Source organism: Petaurus breviceps, unplaced genomic scaffold (genome assembly GCF_028583685.1).
Source record: "Petaurus breviceps papuanus isolate PSGF00001 unplaced genomic scaffold, PetGlider_PUasm1.0 138, whole genome shotgun sequence".
NCBI lineage: Eukaryota > Metazoa > Chordata > Mammalia > Diprotodontia > Petauridae > Petaurus > Petaurus breviceps.
Window position 1 is genome coordinate 28,804,147 of NW_027185694.1, and position 15,344 is coordinate 28,819,490.

The window sequence follows — 15,344 nt, forward strand, 5'->3', positions numbered from 1 at the left end:
TCTCTCTCTCTCTCTCTCTCTCTCTCTCTCTCTCTCTCTCTCTCTCTTTCTCTCTTTTTTCCCTCTTCCCCTCTCCCCGAGAAAGACAGAGAGAGATTCCCAGGCAAGAAATCATAGATTATTTATTTTTACTTCTATTACCAAAGCTAAATGTTCTACCTTGATTTCTGGTCATTCTAAAGAAGGGTCCATAATTCAAATGGCAAGGACAATACAATAAAACTATTTTGACTTCAGAGAAGAGTTGACAAAATATATCTCCCTCCCTTTACTGAACAAGGGTGGGACTATGGGTATGGAATACTGCATAACTGTCAGACTACACTGATTCTGCTGATCTCTTTTTTTCCCCTTTTTTCTGGCACAAGGAATAGCTCAGTGGGAAAAGGGATATTCAGAAATGAATATGATATAAAAACAAAAGGTATCAATTTCATAAAGTTCTTTTTAGGGTTGTTTCAAATGGTAAAAAAAAAATCAACTCACAGATGAATTTTTTAAGTTTTACATTTCAGATAGATCTCAAATAATCTTATGTAATATCGATTCTTGGGCAAACAACTCCTAATGCCTAAGAAAGCACAATTACTGAATTTGTTAATTATCCTCAAATGATTCCCCTTACCTTTAAGGCTTGTGGCCGACCAACTTCTGGACGCTTCGACACACTGTCCACATGTACTGTCTCAGTGAAGGCTGGCCACGGAGAGGAATGCTGATACTTTGAGCGACTGGAAAAGAGCTCATAGCCACACTTAGCACAGACATAGATACCTAATTGAATAAAACACAGAAACTGTCAGTTTTCTAACTTTATACTTAGTAAGTTCCCTTTCTCAGTAGTTATAAAAGTAATGCGTTCCCTCCATGGTCAAAAATTTAGAATCTTCTAACTAGAAACTACTCTGAAGGAGGAGGGGGAATGATTTCACTTTAACACTGATGTCCAAAATGGTGTCTCAGGAATAAGACAGCCAGTTTTTACTGGTTCTCAGATCATAGCATAAATTTGGAACTGGAAGGAACCTTAAAAACTATGGAGTCCAACCCCTTCATTTTATGGATGAGGAAATGGATACCCAGAGTGTTAAGTATTAAGTTAAGTAACTGGCCCAGCATAATGCAGTAGTAAGTACCAGAGATAGAATTTGAACCCAAGTCTTCCTGACTCTTTAGTTAAGTACTCTGTCCACTGGGAAGGAAATAACAGATGGATAACAGGAATGACTAAAGCTAAAAATTTAAAGCAGCAGGGCTACAGCAACTGGCCCCAAAGGGCCCTTTCTTCAACATCTCCTAAAAAAAAAAGGAGGGAGATGCAGCCAGAACTGGTGGAAGAGGCACACGTGGGTTTTTGTCAAACTGATCCTGTGCCATCAAGATTAAAGATTAGGCAGCTGGTAATTCCCAGCTTTCCATTAAGAAATTTTAAAATGCAGGAACACTAGATTAGAAGGAAAGGCTTTCTGCAGCCCTGTATGATTTTGTTACTATAGCATCAGGAGAGAATTGTTCATGGTCAGATTCTCAGAGCCAGTCTAATTTAGAATTCCTAATCCGTGGTTTGTTGTGCCATCCACTGGAGAAGGAAAATAGTTCAACTTGGCTACAAGAGCTTCTAATTACAGAACTCAAACCATCCAGGTTTTACCTACTGATTTTGTTATGATTCTCTACGTTCCAGCTTCTGCCTTTCACTTTCCAAAGTACTTTTTACAGTAGCTCTCAATTTCCTGCACCCTCTACCCTTCCCAGGAGGCATTAGCATGGACAACTGAACTCCACAAACATCTGGTCATGTTTCTAATCTCCAATAACAGCAACTCACTGAATTAGGTAAACAGTATTTTATGATCTGATTTGTCTCTCACAACTTTTCAAAGGAGGTAGAACAGTACTCCCTATCCCAGTATGACACATGAAGATACTGAGGCCCAGATAGATTAAGTGGTTGTGCCTGAAGTCGCTAATGTCTGAGCAAAGACTCTAGGTCAAGGCTTCTTCACTATGCCAGGCTGATTCCCTCTAAAGCAGGGAAATTTGTCAGTGTCCCAACCTTTGCTTACTAGACACAAGAGAATTTAAAGGATACCTGGGAAAGCAAATAGAAAGGAAAGGAAGATGATTTTAAGTTGACTGCCAAATGAAAAGGATAAAAGTAAACCATCAAAAAGTCCATACTCCACATATAAAAATGAGCAACACAAAATATAAACTTAATGTGAAACTTTGTCTTTTGTCTTAATTTTTGCCAAGTTAAATGCTTGACAATTTAAGTATATTTGAAATTCCAGCTAGAGAAAGAGTTGGAAGGAATCACCATATCACCCTTTTGTTGGACACCTGGCAGTCCAAATCCAACCCAGCTGGATGGAAGGTATGCTAGGTGGATCCCCCAAAGGAGGGAATGGGCACACTTATCAGGGCTGTGTGCCAGGATCACTCATCCTAATTCATTCCACTTACCTCCCATAGCTGTTAGGTTTCAGCTCCAGATTTCAATGTCACCATCATACTAGCTCATAGAAGCATTAAACATCTGTCTCTCTGACCCTCCATGTAAAGTGCTACTTTAGTCCAAACATCATAAATTCCCAACTAGAAAGACCTTAAAGCCTATCTAGTCTGAACCCCTCATGTCACAAATAAAACTGTGGCCTAGACAGAGCGCCTTACCCAAGGTACTACAGGTACTAAGCAGTCAGTGAAAAAGGTAGGATTTAAATTCTGATGCTTTGACTCCAAAGACAGAAATCCTTCCACTGTACTACACTGGAATTTGGAATTTAAAAGTCCAAACCAAGGCTATTTACTAAGAATGAATGAATGAGTATTTATTAAGTGCTTACTATATTCCAAGCACTGTGCTAAGGGTTGGAGACACAAAAGAAAAGCAAAGACAGTGTCCTACCCTCAGGAAACTTACATTATAAGGGAGAAAGCAGACATAGAGGGGAATAGTGGCGAGGGACGGTACTCTGAACCAGAAAGTTACTTGAATGGTGAGTGGGACCATAAGGAAGTAGCCTTGCATCTCCAACTGTCTTCTAGGTATCTCCAACTGGATGTCCCTTGGAAATCTTAAACCCAACATGTCCAGAACTGAACTCATTTTATTTCCCCCCAAACCCTCCCTTCTGAATAACAAGGTTTTAAGGGGTGAGGGGTACACTGGGAGGTACAACTGAAATCCCAAAGGTTCACCTCCTTGTAATGTCATCAAGTTAATTATGGAATTCCACTGTAAACCACATATATGTGACCCTACTCTCACCTGCTCATGAATTACAGTACAACCCAAACCAAAACCCTTGAACAATGGCCCCCTGGCATTTCTACCTTTGTATTTTCCTCAAACCCAGACTCCCATCTTTTGCTTTCTGAACTCCTACCCATCCTTCAAGACCCAGCTCAGACATTAATTCCCTCCATAAACTCTTTCTTGATCCCGTTGGTCAGAAGCAAGTTATCTTCCCTTTGATCTCTCAGAGCATTCTGTAATACTCACCTCCCAGGACTGTTGTGTAAGCATATTAGTGCTGAACAATGTCAATTATTACACAACTATGCCTTCCCCATAGAAAATGCCTTCATTTACTTATATGTTTACATATGTTGTTTCCTGACCAAAAAAAAAAAAAAACGTAAAAAAGAAAATGCACCTCCCTCCCTTTACGGAGGTGAGGGCCTACAAAGAAGTGAGATGTTGTAGTACTGTCAGACTAGCTGATGTGTTGGTGGGTTTTGCTGAAATGTTTTTAAATTTTTTTGTTACAGGAGATGGCTGGCTGGAGGGAGGAGGAAGACAGTATATGACTAAAAATTAAAAGAATATAAAAACAAAAGAGTCACTTTTTCTAAAAGAGAATAGGAGCTCCCTGAGGCCAGGGCCTTCAGTTTTGTCTCTGTATTCCTAGTACCAAGAACAGAATAGATACTTAATGGTTATCCAGGTCCAGCTCCCATACTAAATAAGTATGTGAGCCTGGGTAAATCCTTAACCTCTCCAAGGTGCCATTCCATAATCGACAAAATAGAGACCTACACTACCTATCTCACAGGGTTGTTAAGAAAGTGTTTTTAAACCTTAAAGCACTCTATAAATGTGTTATTATTATGGCCTATCCTATGCATATTGTATAGTACTGAATATTTTTGTTATAAAACAAGACTATACAGGTACTAAGTCTATGCAGTCTTTCCTACACTAGAATTACTGTATAATACTGAATATTTGTGTTGTAACAAAAATATTTGTTGTAATACAAATATTCAGTACTATACAATAACTAGTGTTTAGAATAAATAACCATAATAATAATCATCATATCTTTTGCCAGGGAGGGGGAGAAGGCAATCTCATCTAGCAGCACTTGCTCTGAATATTCTAGGTGGTTAACAACAGCTGTTCAAGGATCTAATCCTCTCCAATGCCCTCATGAAATCCCAGATCCAGACCAAAAATTTCAATCCTGTGAGGTAGATACTATAGATATTATTATCTCCATTTTATAAAGATGGAAAGAGAATAAGCCGGTCAAATGACTTGACCATAAGCATCAGTGGCTACATTTCAACATAGGTCTTTCTGATCTTAAATCTAGCCTCCTGACAACCACACATGAAGAAACCAATGTCCCCAGAACTAAACCCCATATGTTCAGGTGTTCCCAGAAGCATGTGTCCAAAATGAACTTAGTACAGTTTAATAACACAGGGTCTTTAAACATACAAGGAAACCACAGTCTTGGCTAACTAATTTCCCTTCTCTGAGCTTTAATTTCCTCATCTATAAAACAAAGAAAGAAGTTGGTCTAAGTAACTGCTAAGACCGGACTATTTGGGGAGTCTGTGGTTACATGATTCAGCCCCACAAAGGGGAGGAGGGGCAAGAACACTCAGTCACAGTCGCCTTCTTCTGACTCTTGACAGGCTGAAACCCCTAGTCTTGGATATGGCAGGGATTCAGGCTGAATTCAAACGAACAGTGAGCTTTCTGCCTGCCTAAAGATGCACTGAGGGGTGGAAAGAAAGAAACCCTGATCCCACCAGAAGGGATAACAACTTAGTGCCCAGGAAGAGCTCACAAAGCTCACCAGAAATCCATCATACAAGATGGATAACTCAACAACAGATAACACAAAACTGGCTTTATGGTATAATAGGCTTCATAAGATCCCTTTATAGTAGGCACCTCACCAATAAGAAAACAAGCTATATTCTAATGTAAGATAAAAATGAAAGTGGACCTGGGTTTTAATACCAGATCTGCTATTCACTACCTGTGTGATCTTGGCCAAGTCCCTTAACCTCTCAGAGCCACAGCTTTCCCATCTGTAAAAGGACATTGGGGAGCAGCTGGGTGGTGCAGTGGATAGAGCACCAGCCCTGGAGTCAGGAGGATCCAAGTTCAAATCCTGTGTCACACATTTTTTAGCTGTGTAATCCTGAACAAGTCACTTAACCCCAAGGGGGGGGGGGGAAATATTGGACTTGATGGCCTTTAAGATTCTTTCCCATTCTAAGTTTATGATCCTTATAGCCTGAGATCCTTTTCAAGTCTAAATCTATAAAACTAGGTATAAGGAAATGAAAGAAGAGGTAAGAAAGTGAAACAGGAGGCATAGTTCATTCCAGCTTCCAGAAGCCTTGTTTCACAAAAGAAAAACACAACTACTTATATAAATAGCAGCAAGGAGGGGAAGAACAGCAAAATTAGGACAGACTGTACTTGGCAAAGGGCTCTAACTGAAAGGTCCAGAACTTTTTATTTTCATCACATTACCAAGGGGCAAAGAACTCTCCAATGGGAGTAAAAGAGAGAGAAGGAGAAGGAAAGGAAGGGGGGAGAGAAGGGAGGAAGGGTGGGGAGAGAGAGGAGAGAAAGAGAGGGGAGAGAAAGAAAGAGAAAGGAGAGACAGACAGAGAGGAAAGACAGAGAGAGACAGAGAGAGGAGAGAAAGAAAGATAGAGGAAAGAGAAAGAGAGAAAGGGAGAGAGAGAAAGAGAGAGAGGAGAGAAAGAGAAGGGAAAGAGAGGAGAGGACAGAGGGAGAGAGGAAAGAGAGAGACAGAGAGAGAGAGACAGAGAGAGAGAGAGAGAGACAGTCACCAATAGTGCTAGCAAAGAGATGGAATATTCAAGGCTTCATTCATGCCTTCTCTCTCTCTGATTATCTCCAATTTGCCCCCTATGTTTGTATAATGTTGTTTGCATATTGTCTCCTCTACTAGACTGAGTTCCTTGAAAGCAGAGATTGGTTTTTGCCTTTCTTTGCATTCCCAGTGCTTAGCACCCTGCCTGGCACCATGATAGGCATTTAATAAATCCTTGTTCACTTGATTTGAGACTGGCCAAATCTGGCAAAGGGCAAAGAAGCCAGATTCAAGCTGCCCTTCTGCTGTTGTTCAATGGTTTCTGTAGTGTCTGACTGTTTGTGACCCCTTTTGGGGTTTTCTTGGCAAAGATACTGAAGCAGTTTTGCCATATCCTTCTCTAGCTCATTTTACAGATGAAGAAACTGAGGCAAACAGAGTTAAGTGATTTGCCCAGAGTCATAACGCTAGGAAGTGTATGAGGTCACATTTGAACTCAGTCTTCCAGACTCCAGGCCCAGCCGGTTTATCCAATGTACCACCAACTTACTATGAATGAACATTTTCTTAAATTTTTCAAGAGACCAGAGCTTAGGATGCTATCAGAAAAACAAAATCAAAAGTTATGTGGGGCAGGAAGTAAAACATTGCCCAGAATCCTTGTAACACAGACTCAAATTCATCCTACAAAGAGTCAACCTTTGTGGATAATATGTACCCTGGAGCCTTCTAACACTTCTTCCAAAGTTCCCTTTTAGAAATGAAGCCTCAGTACACCTCCATTAAAGTCCTTAGCAGCCTCCTAAATATTGGGCCCACAGTAACCCTCACTAAAACTAGGTCCCCATACACCTATACAAGCCTCACACACAGACACACACATACCTTGCTTCTTTCTCACTGACAGGGATCTAGGTAGGAATTCTAGTGAAAAGTGAGTGGAAAAGCTTAAGGAAGAAAATTATCACCATATCCTAAGCCATAATTATAGCATAGGTAGAATTGCTTTAAGATTAGTAACGTTGGGGCAGCTAGGTCCCAGTGAATAGAGCACCGACCCTGGAGTCCAGAGGACCTGAGTTCAAATCCACCCTCCAACACAGAACACTTACTAGCTGCGTGACCTTAGACAAGTCACTTAACCCCAATTGCCCTGCCTTGCCCCTCTCCAAAAAGACAAAAAATATATATATTAGTAATGTTAAATATACCTTTCTTTCTAGTGCTGGACTTCGAGTCAGGAAGACCCAAGTTCAAATCTTATTTCTGAAAATTCCTAGCTATGTAACCATTTCAGCAAAATGAAGCTGGACCTCAAAATCGTCTTCCAACTTGAAATCTGTGATCCTATAATCCTTTTTCGATTTATTAAAACAATTTCAAGCAAAAAGTTAAAATAAAAACTTTTGTTTCTAGTTTAAAAAATTATTTTTTAAAAAGAACTAGTATTACTAAAGTTTTACCTACCATGTTTTAAAACTAATTCCTGGCTGCAAACATTAAGTTTTATAAATTTTTATTTAGAAATCCTTTTAAGGTAGTCGGTTCCTCTGAATTATGTAAGGGTTTTTTTTCTAGTTTGCATTTTTTGTTTCAATAAAAAGTCATTTCCAGTGGAAAAAAATCCCCACTGAAGAGCCTTCTCTGTCCTTCTACACACCCTCATGATGTAATTCCCATAAAAGGGACTTTTAAGGTTTGCCAAAAAGCTTTCCTCTCAACTGCCCTAAAAGTATTATTAGGTCTATTTTACAGATGGGAAGACTGAGGTGACCTGCGCTGGCCGCAGGGCCCCGGGTCTGGGTGGGATTCAAAAGCAGATTTCCAGACTTTCCAAGTTCAAAGGAGGCACCCCTCACGCACTCCCCCCCCCTCCATTCTACCCCCACGCAGATTGATTGGACCCTGCCTCCCGCCCACCTCCCTCCCAGGGGAGGGGCTTCTACTGGTTCCCAGCAGGCCCAGGGTCCCGAAGCCAGTTACCTGGCTCAAAGTGGTTCTGGAAAACCTCTCCGCCAAAAGAGCAGAAAGACATGGCGGCAACCACCCACACACACTCGGGGCCCCAAAGCTGACTCGCCTCCAGCCGCTCCGCTCGTCCGGGTCTCGCCGCAAGCCCCGCCCCCTGCCGCGAGGAGGAGGGAGAGAAAGACTCGCCCCCAATCTATTTCGGATAGCCCCGCCCCCAGACCCCCTCGGACGACCTCTTCGGAGAGTCGTAGCCTCAATAAGCCCCGCCCCCGGCCGCGCGGGGCGGGGAAGTGGAGGGAGAGACACCTCGGAAAGCCCCGCCCCTGGTCTCGCGGGAGGCGGGGGAGAAAAAGAGATCCCTCAGTGAGTCCCGCCCCCGGACGCTCCAGGGCTCCTTGCCCAGCCTCCGCCACGCCCCCACCGCGCCTCCAGCTGTTTAGGATAGCTCCGCCCCCTCGTCCATGTCGGGAGGCCTTGGCGAAGTGACCGAGTCTTTATCAAGCTCCGCCCTTGCCCTCGGCCGCGCCTAGCGTACGCCGGATGCTTCAGCCAGCCCCGAGCCCAGAACGCCTTCCGGCTCACCCTGCGGGGGGCAGGACTTCTTTGCTTGCCACGCCTACCGGCCACCTTTCCTCCTCTCCAGTCAGTTTCTTACCCAACCCTAGCCACTTATTCCTGGCCTTGCTCGCTCCAATGACCCTTCCCCCAACTTCGACCCTTGCACCCACTCACGTGCTCTTTGACTCCTAGATCTCCAGTCTTCCCTCCTTCTTCCCCTTCCCTCAGCCTATAGCGCGTCCGTCGTAATCAGTAAATGAATAAACATGTATTAAGCACCTATTGTGTGCCAGGCACTATACTTAACGCTGGGGATATGAAGAAAGGTAAAAAACCGTCTTTGTTCTCAAGGAACTCACAATCTAATGGGGGAGACAGCAAGCAAATAACTGGACAAACCAGATAGATACTTGGTTTGTAAATAATCAGCAGAGGGAAGGCACTAGATTTGAGGGATCTCTGGAAAGGAGTTTTAGATCCGACTTGAAGGAAGCCTGGAGGCACAGGTAAGGAGGGCTCTCCTCATTCCAGGCCTCCGGAGCAGCCAGTGAAAATGCAGGGAGTGGACAGTGCAGATAGTGCTTGTGTCTATAGGACAGCAGAGACCGGTGAGAGCACATCGGGGCGTCCAAGGTGTCAGAAAAGTGGAAAGCAGCAGTGTCAAACAGGAGATGTTATATTTGATCCTGGAGGTGATATTGACTTGGGTCATATGGTGGTGGACGAACTGGAGTGGGAAAAGATTGGAGGCAGGCAGACCTACCAGCAGGCTATTGTAGTAGTCCAGATGTGAGGGGAGGAGGGCCTGCACCAAGGTGGTGGCAGTGTCAAAGGAGAGAAGGGGGCATATGTGAGGAATGTTATGAAGGTAAAAATCAGTAGGGGGTATGGTAGGGTAGCACAGCCTCAGATGAAAGCAGCTTGGCTTCCAGGGCTCATGGACCTGGCCAGGGGTCCAAGAGGGAAAGGAACAGCTAGTGTCCCTGGGTTGTAGTTTAGTCCAACAGGAGTTCTAATGGACTAGATGGGAACCTAGGTGGAAAACATGGTGGGAGGAGAGGGTCTTGAAGCCACATATTGGTAGTCTTTGTCTTATTACACTGACCTCCAGAACTAGATGATTATTATTATTTATATATTAATATACAATTATATATTTATTATAACTCAGAGATTATTCTGTCCAACTCTTACCCTCCACACATCAACCTGAGAGATAAAGTGATTTGTCCAAGGTATCTGGTAGAGTCAGGAGGAGAATCCCAACCCAAGGCCACAGCTACCCCTTCACTGCTCATCCCAAAAATCACCCCCAGAGTGACTGTTGCTTAAATCACCAAGCATTCTTCCTCCCAATAACAGGGCCAAAGAGCTAGGAGCTTCTGACCCTTAGGAAGCAGTGACTTTGGCTAATTCAGGCTCAACTCCCTGGCAGATGCCCCTCTAGCCCTGTACACCATAGAGGGAGAACTTTAGATGTAGGACACATGAATGCATGAATCAACGAATGAATGAAAAAGTCTTTGTTAATCACTTACTATATGCCAAGAGTTCTGCTCAGAGTTGAGGATGCAAATAAAAAAGCAAAGATAGTCACTACCCTCAGAAAGCTTATATTTTAATGTAGAAAGAAGGACATATATGAATGGTGACCAAGGAAGGGCACTTTAGTCAGGAAAAGTATGTGGAAGTTATATTTTAGTTTCTCTAGAAATATTAAGAAATAATATTTTCCTCTGAAACCCTTCAAGATGCCTAGAGAAAGTCCCTTGGAAAGACAGGACTGAGGACAAAAACACTGTTCATTAGTTAACAGATTGAGGTTGGTAACCAGAAATTCAACACTCCTCCACTGGATTTCTCACACTGGAGTAGCTTCCTCCCACAAGCTTTTCCCTCTTTTCGGCTAGGGTCCAGAACCTCCATTTTAGGCCAGGCCAACTATGTCTTCATATCTCTCTTGATGCACTCTAGATTTTCCTGACCTTCTATACTTTTTCCCTCGGGGATATCCTTCCCCTCATCTATTTACTTTTATGTATTAGGATATGTCTTATGTATTAGAACCCATATTAGAATATAAGCTCCCAGAGGTCACAGACTGTCTTTTTGTTTCCCTGAATTTAGCCAGTAAACATGTAAATCCTTGTTGATTGAATTTAGTAGACTGTATTGGTCTAATTGCAGTCATTGCCTCCCCACCCAGGAGAAGTGGAAGCTACTCCAATCTACCTCAAAGTAATGCCCTTTTTTGCATTCAAGGTAAAATAATGATCTCTGGAAAGAAACTCTTTTCAATACCTGAGGGAAATAGTCTTGAGAGAAACAGAGTAGTAACTATTTTGGAAATGTTAACCCCAGATTGTATTTTAACATATTATGATCTTTTCCTTGTTCATGATTCCCATAAATGTTACCTAAAATTGTCTTGGGTCAAAGAGACAAGTCAGAAGGCATAGTGCGGTTCACTCCATTGCCATAATTCCCTCAATAGGGAAACTCTGCCATTTTGGACATCTCTCTAAATCAGAAATGATTTGGAATTAAACTAATCTTAATTTAAATAAAATTGTTTCCAGCAGACTGGTGCCTAAACACAATAGAGTGTTGATGTTTTTTTCTTGGACGACCTCTAAGGAAGTGGACATAAGGGAAAAAGTTGAAACACCCCATCCAGGAACAATGGCAGAAGTTGATTTTATGGTTCTGGAAGGGGAAGGAACAGAAAGGATGAGAAAGAGGTTCTGAAATGAGGAGATTGTGGAGATGATAAGAGAAAAGGGAGACAGAATATTCCATTTACTTTTTCCTCACCACATTCTACTTGCCCTCTCTACAGCTTTTGATCGTGGGTATGCTTCATTCTGGATATTTTCTCTTCTCTTGACTTCTTTTATTATTTTGTTCTTAATTTTTATTGATGCTTTTTTTGTTATTGTCACATCACATTGATGTCACTTAAACCTGTTTGCCTCAGTTTTCTCAACTGTAAAATGAGCTGGTTAGAAGGAAATGTCAAACCACTCCAGTATCTTTACCAAGTAAACCCCAAATGGGATCATGAAGAATCAGATGCGAAGGAAAAAGAGTCAAACAACTAAAAAGCTTAAATCAGTTGAGTCTGAAACTGGACTTTAAAGAGGTATTTTGGAAATTTGAAAGCTGAGAGGAAGTGTCAAAGGGACTCTGGTAGGAAATTCAGGACTTTGAGTGTCATCTGGTGGCTGATACAGAGATTGCACCCTGGGTAGCACTTCGAAATAGGCTATTTGAACTCACCTGCTACTCAGTTTATGTAGTTTGTCACCAGGGTGGTGGCAATGTCAAAGGAGGGGAGAAATTATACAAGGGATGTTATGAAGATAAAATTGATAGGCTTTGGCAACAGATTGGATGATCGGGGGAGAGGGAGGGGAGAGGTGTAAGAGGTTCTGGTCGTGTAGTTTGTCCTTTGTTCTCTAAGGGGACCATGACATCAGAAAGATGATGCCATGACTAGCAGGTGAATTGGATTTGAGTGAGGAAGGGCTATGAAAAATCACCAGCCTCACTTTTTCCTCCAGAGCCATCTGGATATACATTATCCCTGGATGGAGTGGGAGACCTTGGCCTTTTTAAGCTTAAGGTCTTTCTGAGTCCTCACTTTGACTGAGGCAACACCCATTCAGTGAATAGGGCTATTTAAGAAGTGAGTTAAGGGATGGTCCCTTTAATTCAAAACAACAACAACAACAAATCACAATGGGAAGGGAAGACCCTCAGAGTGGAAGAGTGAAGAAGTTAGGATGATATTGAGGTTCCAAGCTTGGGTGGTTAGACAAATGAATGATGGTTCTCTTGGTAGTAATAGGAAAGATAGGAAAGGAGTGGTTTTCAGAGAGACATATAATGAGTTCATTTCTGGACATGGGGAACTTAAGATGTCTATAGAACATCAAATTTTAAATATAATTGTGCCTGTGTGGATAAGACTTCCTCGACCCTAGCATCTTTTCAGCTCTTCCCTCTTCAGTTCTACCCCATTTGGTTTAAGGAGTTATTTAATTCCTAATAATTCATGATCTGTCAAATAACTCTAGCCCTATTTCCATAGGTGCTTAATCTTTTTATCAACTCCACAAGTTATTCATTCACTTATAGATAAATGTAATCTTGACTACAATATAAAAAGAAAAGTAAAAGAAAATATAATTTTAGAACTTCAGTGCCTTTGTAGCTGGTCTGATAAGATCTGATATCCCAGCTATCCCCACCTAATCTTCTGTGCTTGTTTTTCAACAGGAACAACCAAAGGCCTTCATAGAGAAATAATCCATAGGGGTGGCTAGGTGGGGTAGTGAATAGAGCACCGGCCCTGGAGTCAGGAGGACCTGAATTCAAATCTGACCTCAGACACTTAACACTTACTAGCCATGTAACCTTGGGCAAGTCACTTAACCCCAATTGCCCTGCCCTCCCCCTCCAAAAAAAAAACATAGAGAGATAATCCAAGTTTCCCACAGTATCAATATTACAGGGAAAGCTGACTACCTTTAGCTACTAAAGCAGTCAGCTCTCATCTCCTAGCTACTGCTAGCTACCAGCATGACCCTCAGTGAATGTAGTCTTTCTCCATGTCACTTTATGAGACATAATGGCCACTACTTGAGAATCCCTCAGCCAAGTACAAGTGCTCAGGGGCGGCCAGGTAGCACAGCGAGTAAGAGCACTGGCTCCAGTGTCGGGATGACCTGGGGATCGAATCCCAGGCTCAGACACTTAGCATCCACCCAGAAACATCTGGCCGTGTAACCTTGAGCAAGTTACTTAACCCCGATTGCTTTAAAAAAAAAAAGTACAAGTGCTCAAAGGTTATCTATTCCTTGATGTCTTCTCTCACTGGTCTCTAGTATCTCTGTTATCTTGTTTTGTGAAGAATGTTGACTCTCTCTATGTGCCTCTGTCTCTCTGTGTGTTTCTGTGTCTATCTCTTGATGTCTCTTTCTCTCTCATTGTTAAACATTAGAATAACTCCAAGCACTTCCATTTATGTTACATACCAGATGCCATCCCAGGCTTGTATTTCTTGTTGTGTTTTTTTCTGAGGTCTAAAATATCTGACTCTGTAAGTTTACAAGATAGGGGAATAGATCAATGAGACACTGGGAGTAGTGAGACTTAGGTGTGGGCATGTAGATTTCCTTTTCCATTGCCCTTGAGAGTTACTTCCTATTGACCATTTTGGGGACATGAAGCAGCTGGGGCTCCCTGCCTGCCATTAGTGGACATTGGGATTGGCCTCCCTGTGTTGCCAACAGCTGCAATACACAATGCTGCATGCTGTGACTGAGACCACATTGTGGGTGATGGCAGCAATGGATTGTGGTTGCTGCTGTGGTCTGAGACAAGAACAGTCCAGCCCTTAACAGAGACTTCCTGACAGCTATTTTTGTGGGGAGCAGGGAATCACTGATGATTCTCTGGTGGATGTGTAAAGGTAAAACAGACCATGGAGCAGAAGAAAAGAATCAGTGTCTTTCCTAAAACGATGAAATCATTGTGGTACTCCATCATTCCTGAGTATGTTTCCAACCTCTTTCTCCATAAGCCATTAAAATTCAGCAAATACATCAGACTTCCCTTGGAGCATACACTCAAATTAGTAAAAACTAAGGTCTTTCCCAGCTGGGAAGATGAAAACTGTCTTCTCTCTGTCTTCCTCTGTTAAAGGGATCTAATAATATTCACTGTTCTCCAAAACTGAGAGCCACGGGCTGCCAAACAATCCAGCAGAGCTTGAACTCTTGGTATGATGTATTTGTTCACATTAGTTCTCTTGTTCAAAATCTACACACACTCACGTTTCCAAATTCTTCTTCTGTACCTCCACTCTTAAATGATGCATGTGGATTGCTGGGCATTTTTGTTGGCTATTCCCCACGCCTGGAATACTCTCCCTCCTTATCTCTATGTCCTGGTTTTCCTGGCTTCATTTGAGTCCCAGATAAAAGCTTATCTTCTACAGAAAGCTTTTCCTGATCCCTCTTAAAGCTAGTGCTTTCCCTCTATTGATTTACTCCAATTTTTCCTGTATAAATCTTGTTCATAATTGTTTGCATATAGTTTCCCCCATCAGACTGTGAGCTGCTTAAAGGCAAGGCCTGTCCTTTGTCTTACTTTGTATCTCTTGCACTTAGCATGGTATCTGGTACATAGTAAGTGCTAAATAAATGCTTATTGACTGACAGTTCTTCCAAGTCTTTTCTGAGGTCTTCCATCACACACACACACACGCACACACTCATATATATATTATATACATATATAGATGTGTATACATACATATATGTGTGCATTTGTGTGTATATACATACATACACATACATATGAAGATCTTCCATTGAGGCAAATCCTGTATCTCACTCATGATCATCATTTTATAAAAGAGACAATTGACACAAATAGGGTTAAGTGATTTGCCCAGGGTCACTCACACAACTAGTTAGTTACAACTAGTAAGTGTCTGTGGCCAGGTTTGAATTCAAGGCGATGAGTACTCCTGACTCCAGGCCCAGCACTCTATCCATTTTGCTACCTAGTTCTCCCTTGGCCTAGGCTACTTCTTTCAAATATTCATGTAGTTGTTCCCACTCATAGTCATTCAAGAACAAATGGGGTATGGAAGATTGGTCCAATGCGACAAAGTTTACATCTATTTATAAGACCTGTTTCGGCAAGCTG

General features: G+C 42.1%; 2 protein-coding genes across 2 annotated transcripts in view; one reads left to right on the top strand and one right to left on the bottom strand.

Annotated features, from left to right (window-relative positions):
* The window catches only part of MSRB1 (methionine sulfoxide reductase B1), a 13,902-nt gene extending 5,551 nt beyond the window's left edge, over positions 1 to 8,351 (bottom strand). Inside the window, exons 1-2 of the mRNA XM_069062689.1 lie at positions 8,079 to 8,351; positions 626 to 774 (exon numbers count right to left, since the gene is read on the bottom strand). Coding sequence (XP_068918790.1) covers positions 626 to 774; positions 8,079 to 8,130 — 201 coding nt within the window. The 5' untranslated portion in view covers positions 8,131 to 8,351. The remainder of the gene's footprint in view (positions 1 to 625; positions 775 to 8,078) is intronic.
* Positions 1 to 15,344, top strand: part of TBL3 (transducin beta like 3) — a 130,174-nt gene that overhangs the window by 70,925 nt on the left and 43,905 nt on the right. The window lies entirely within an intron of this gene.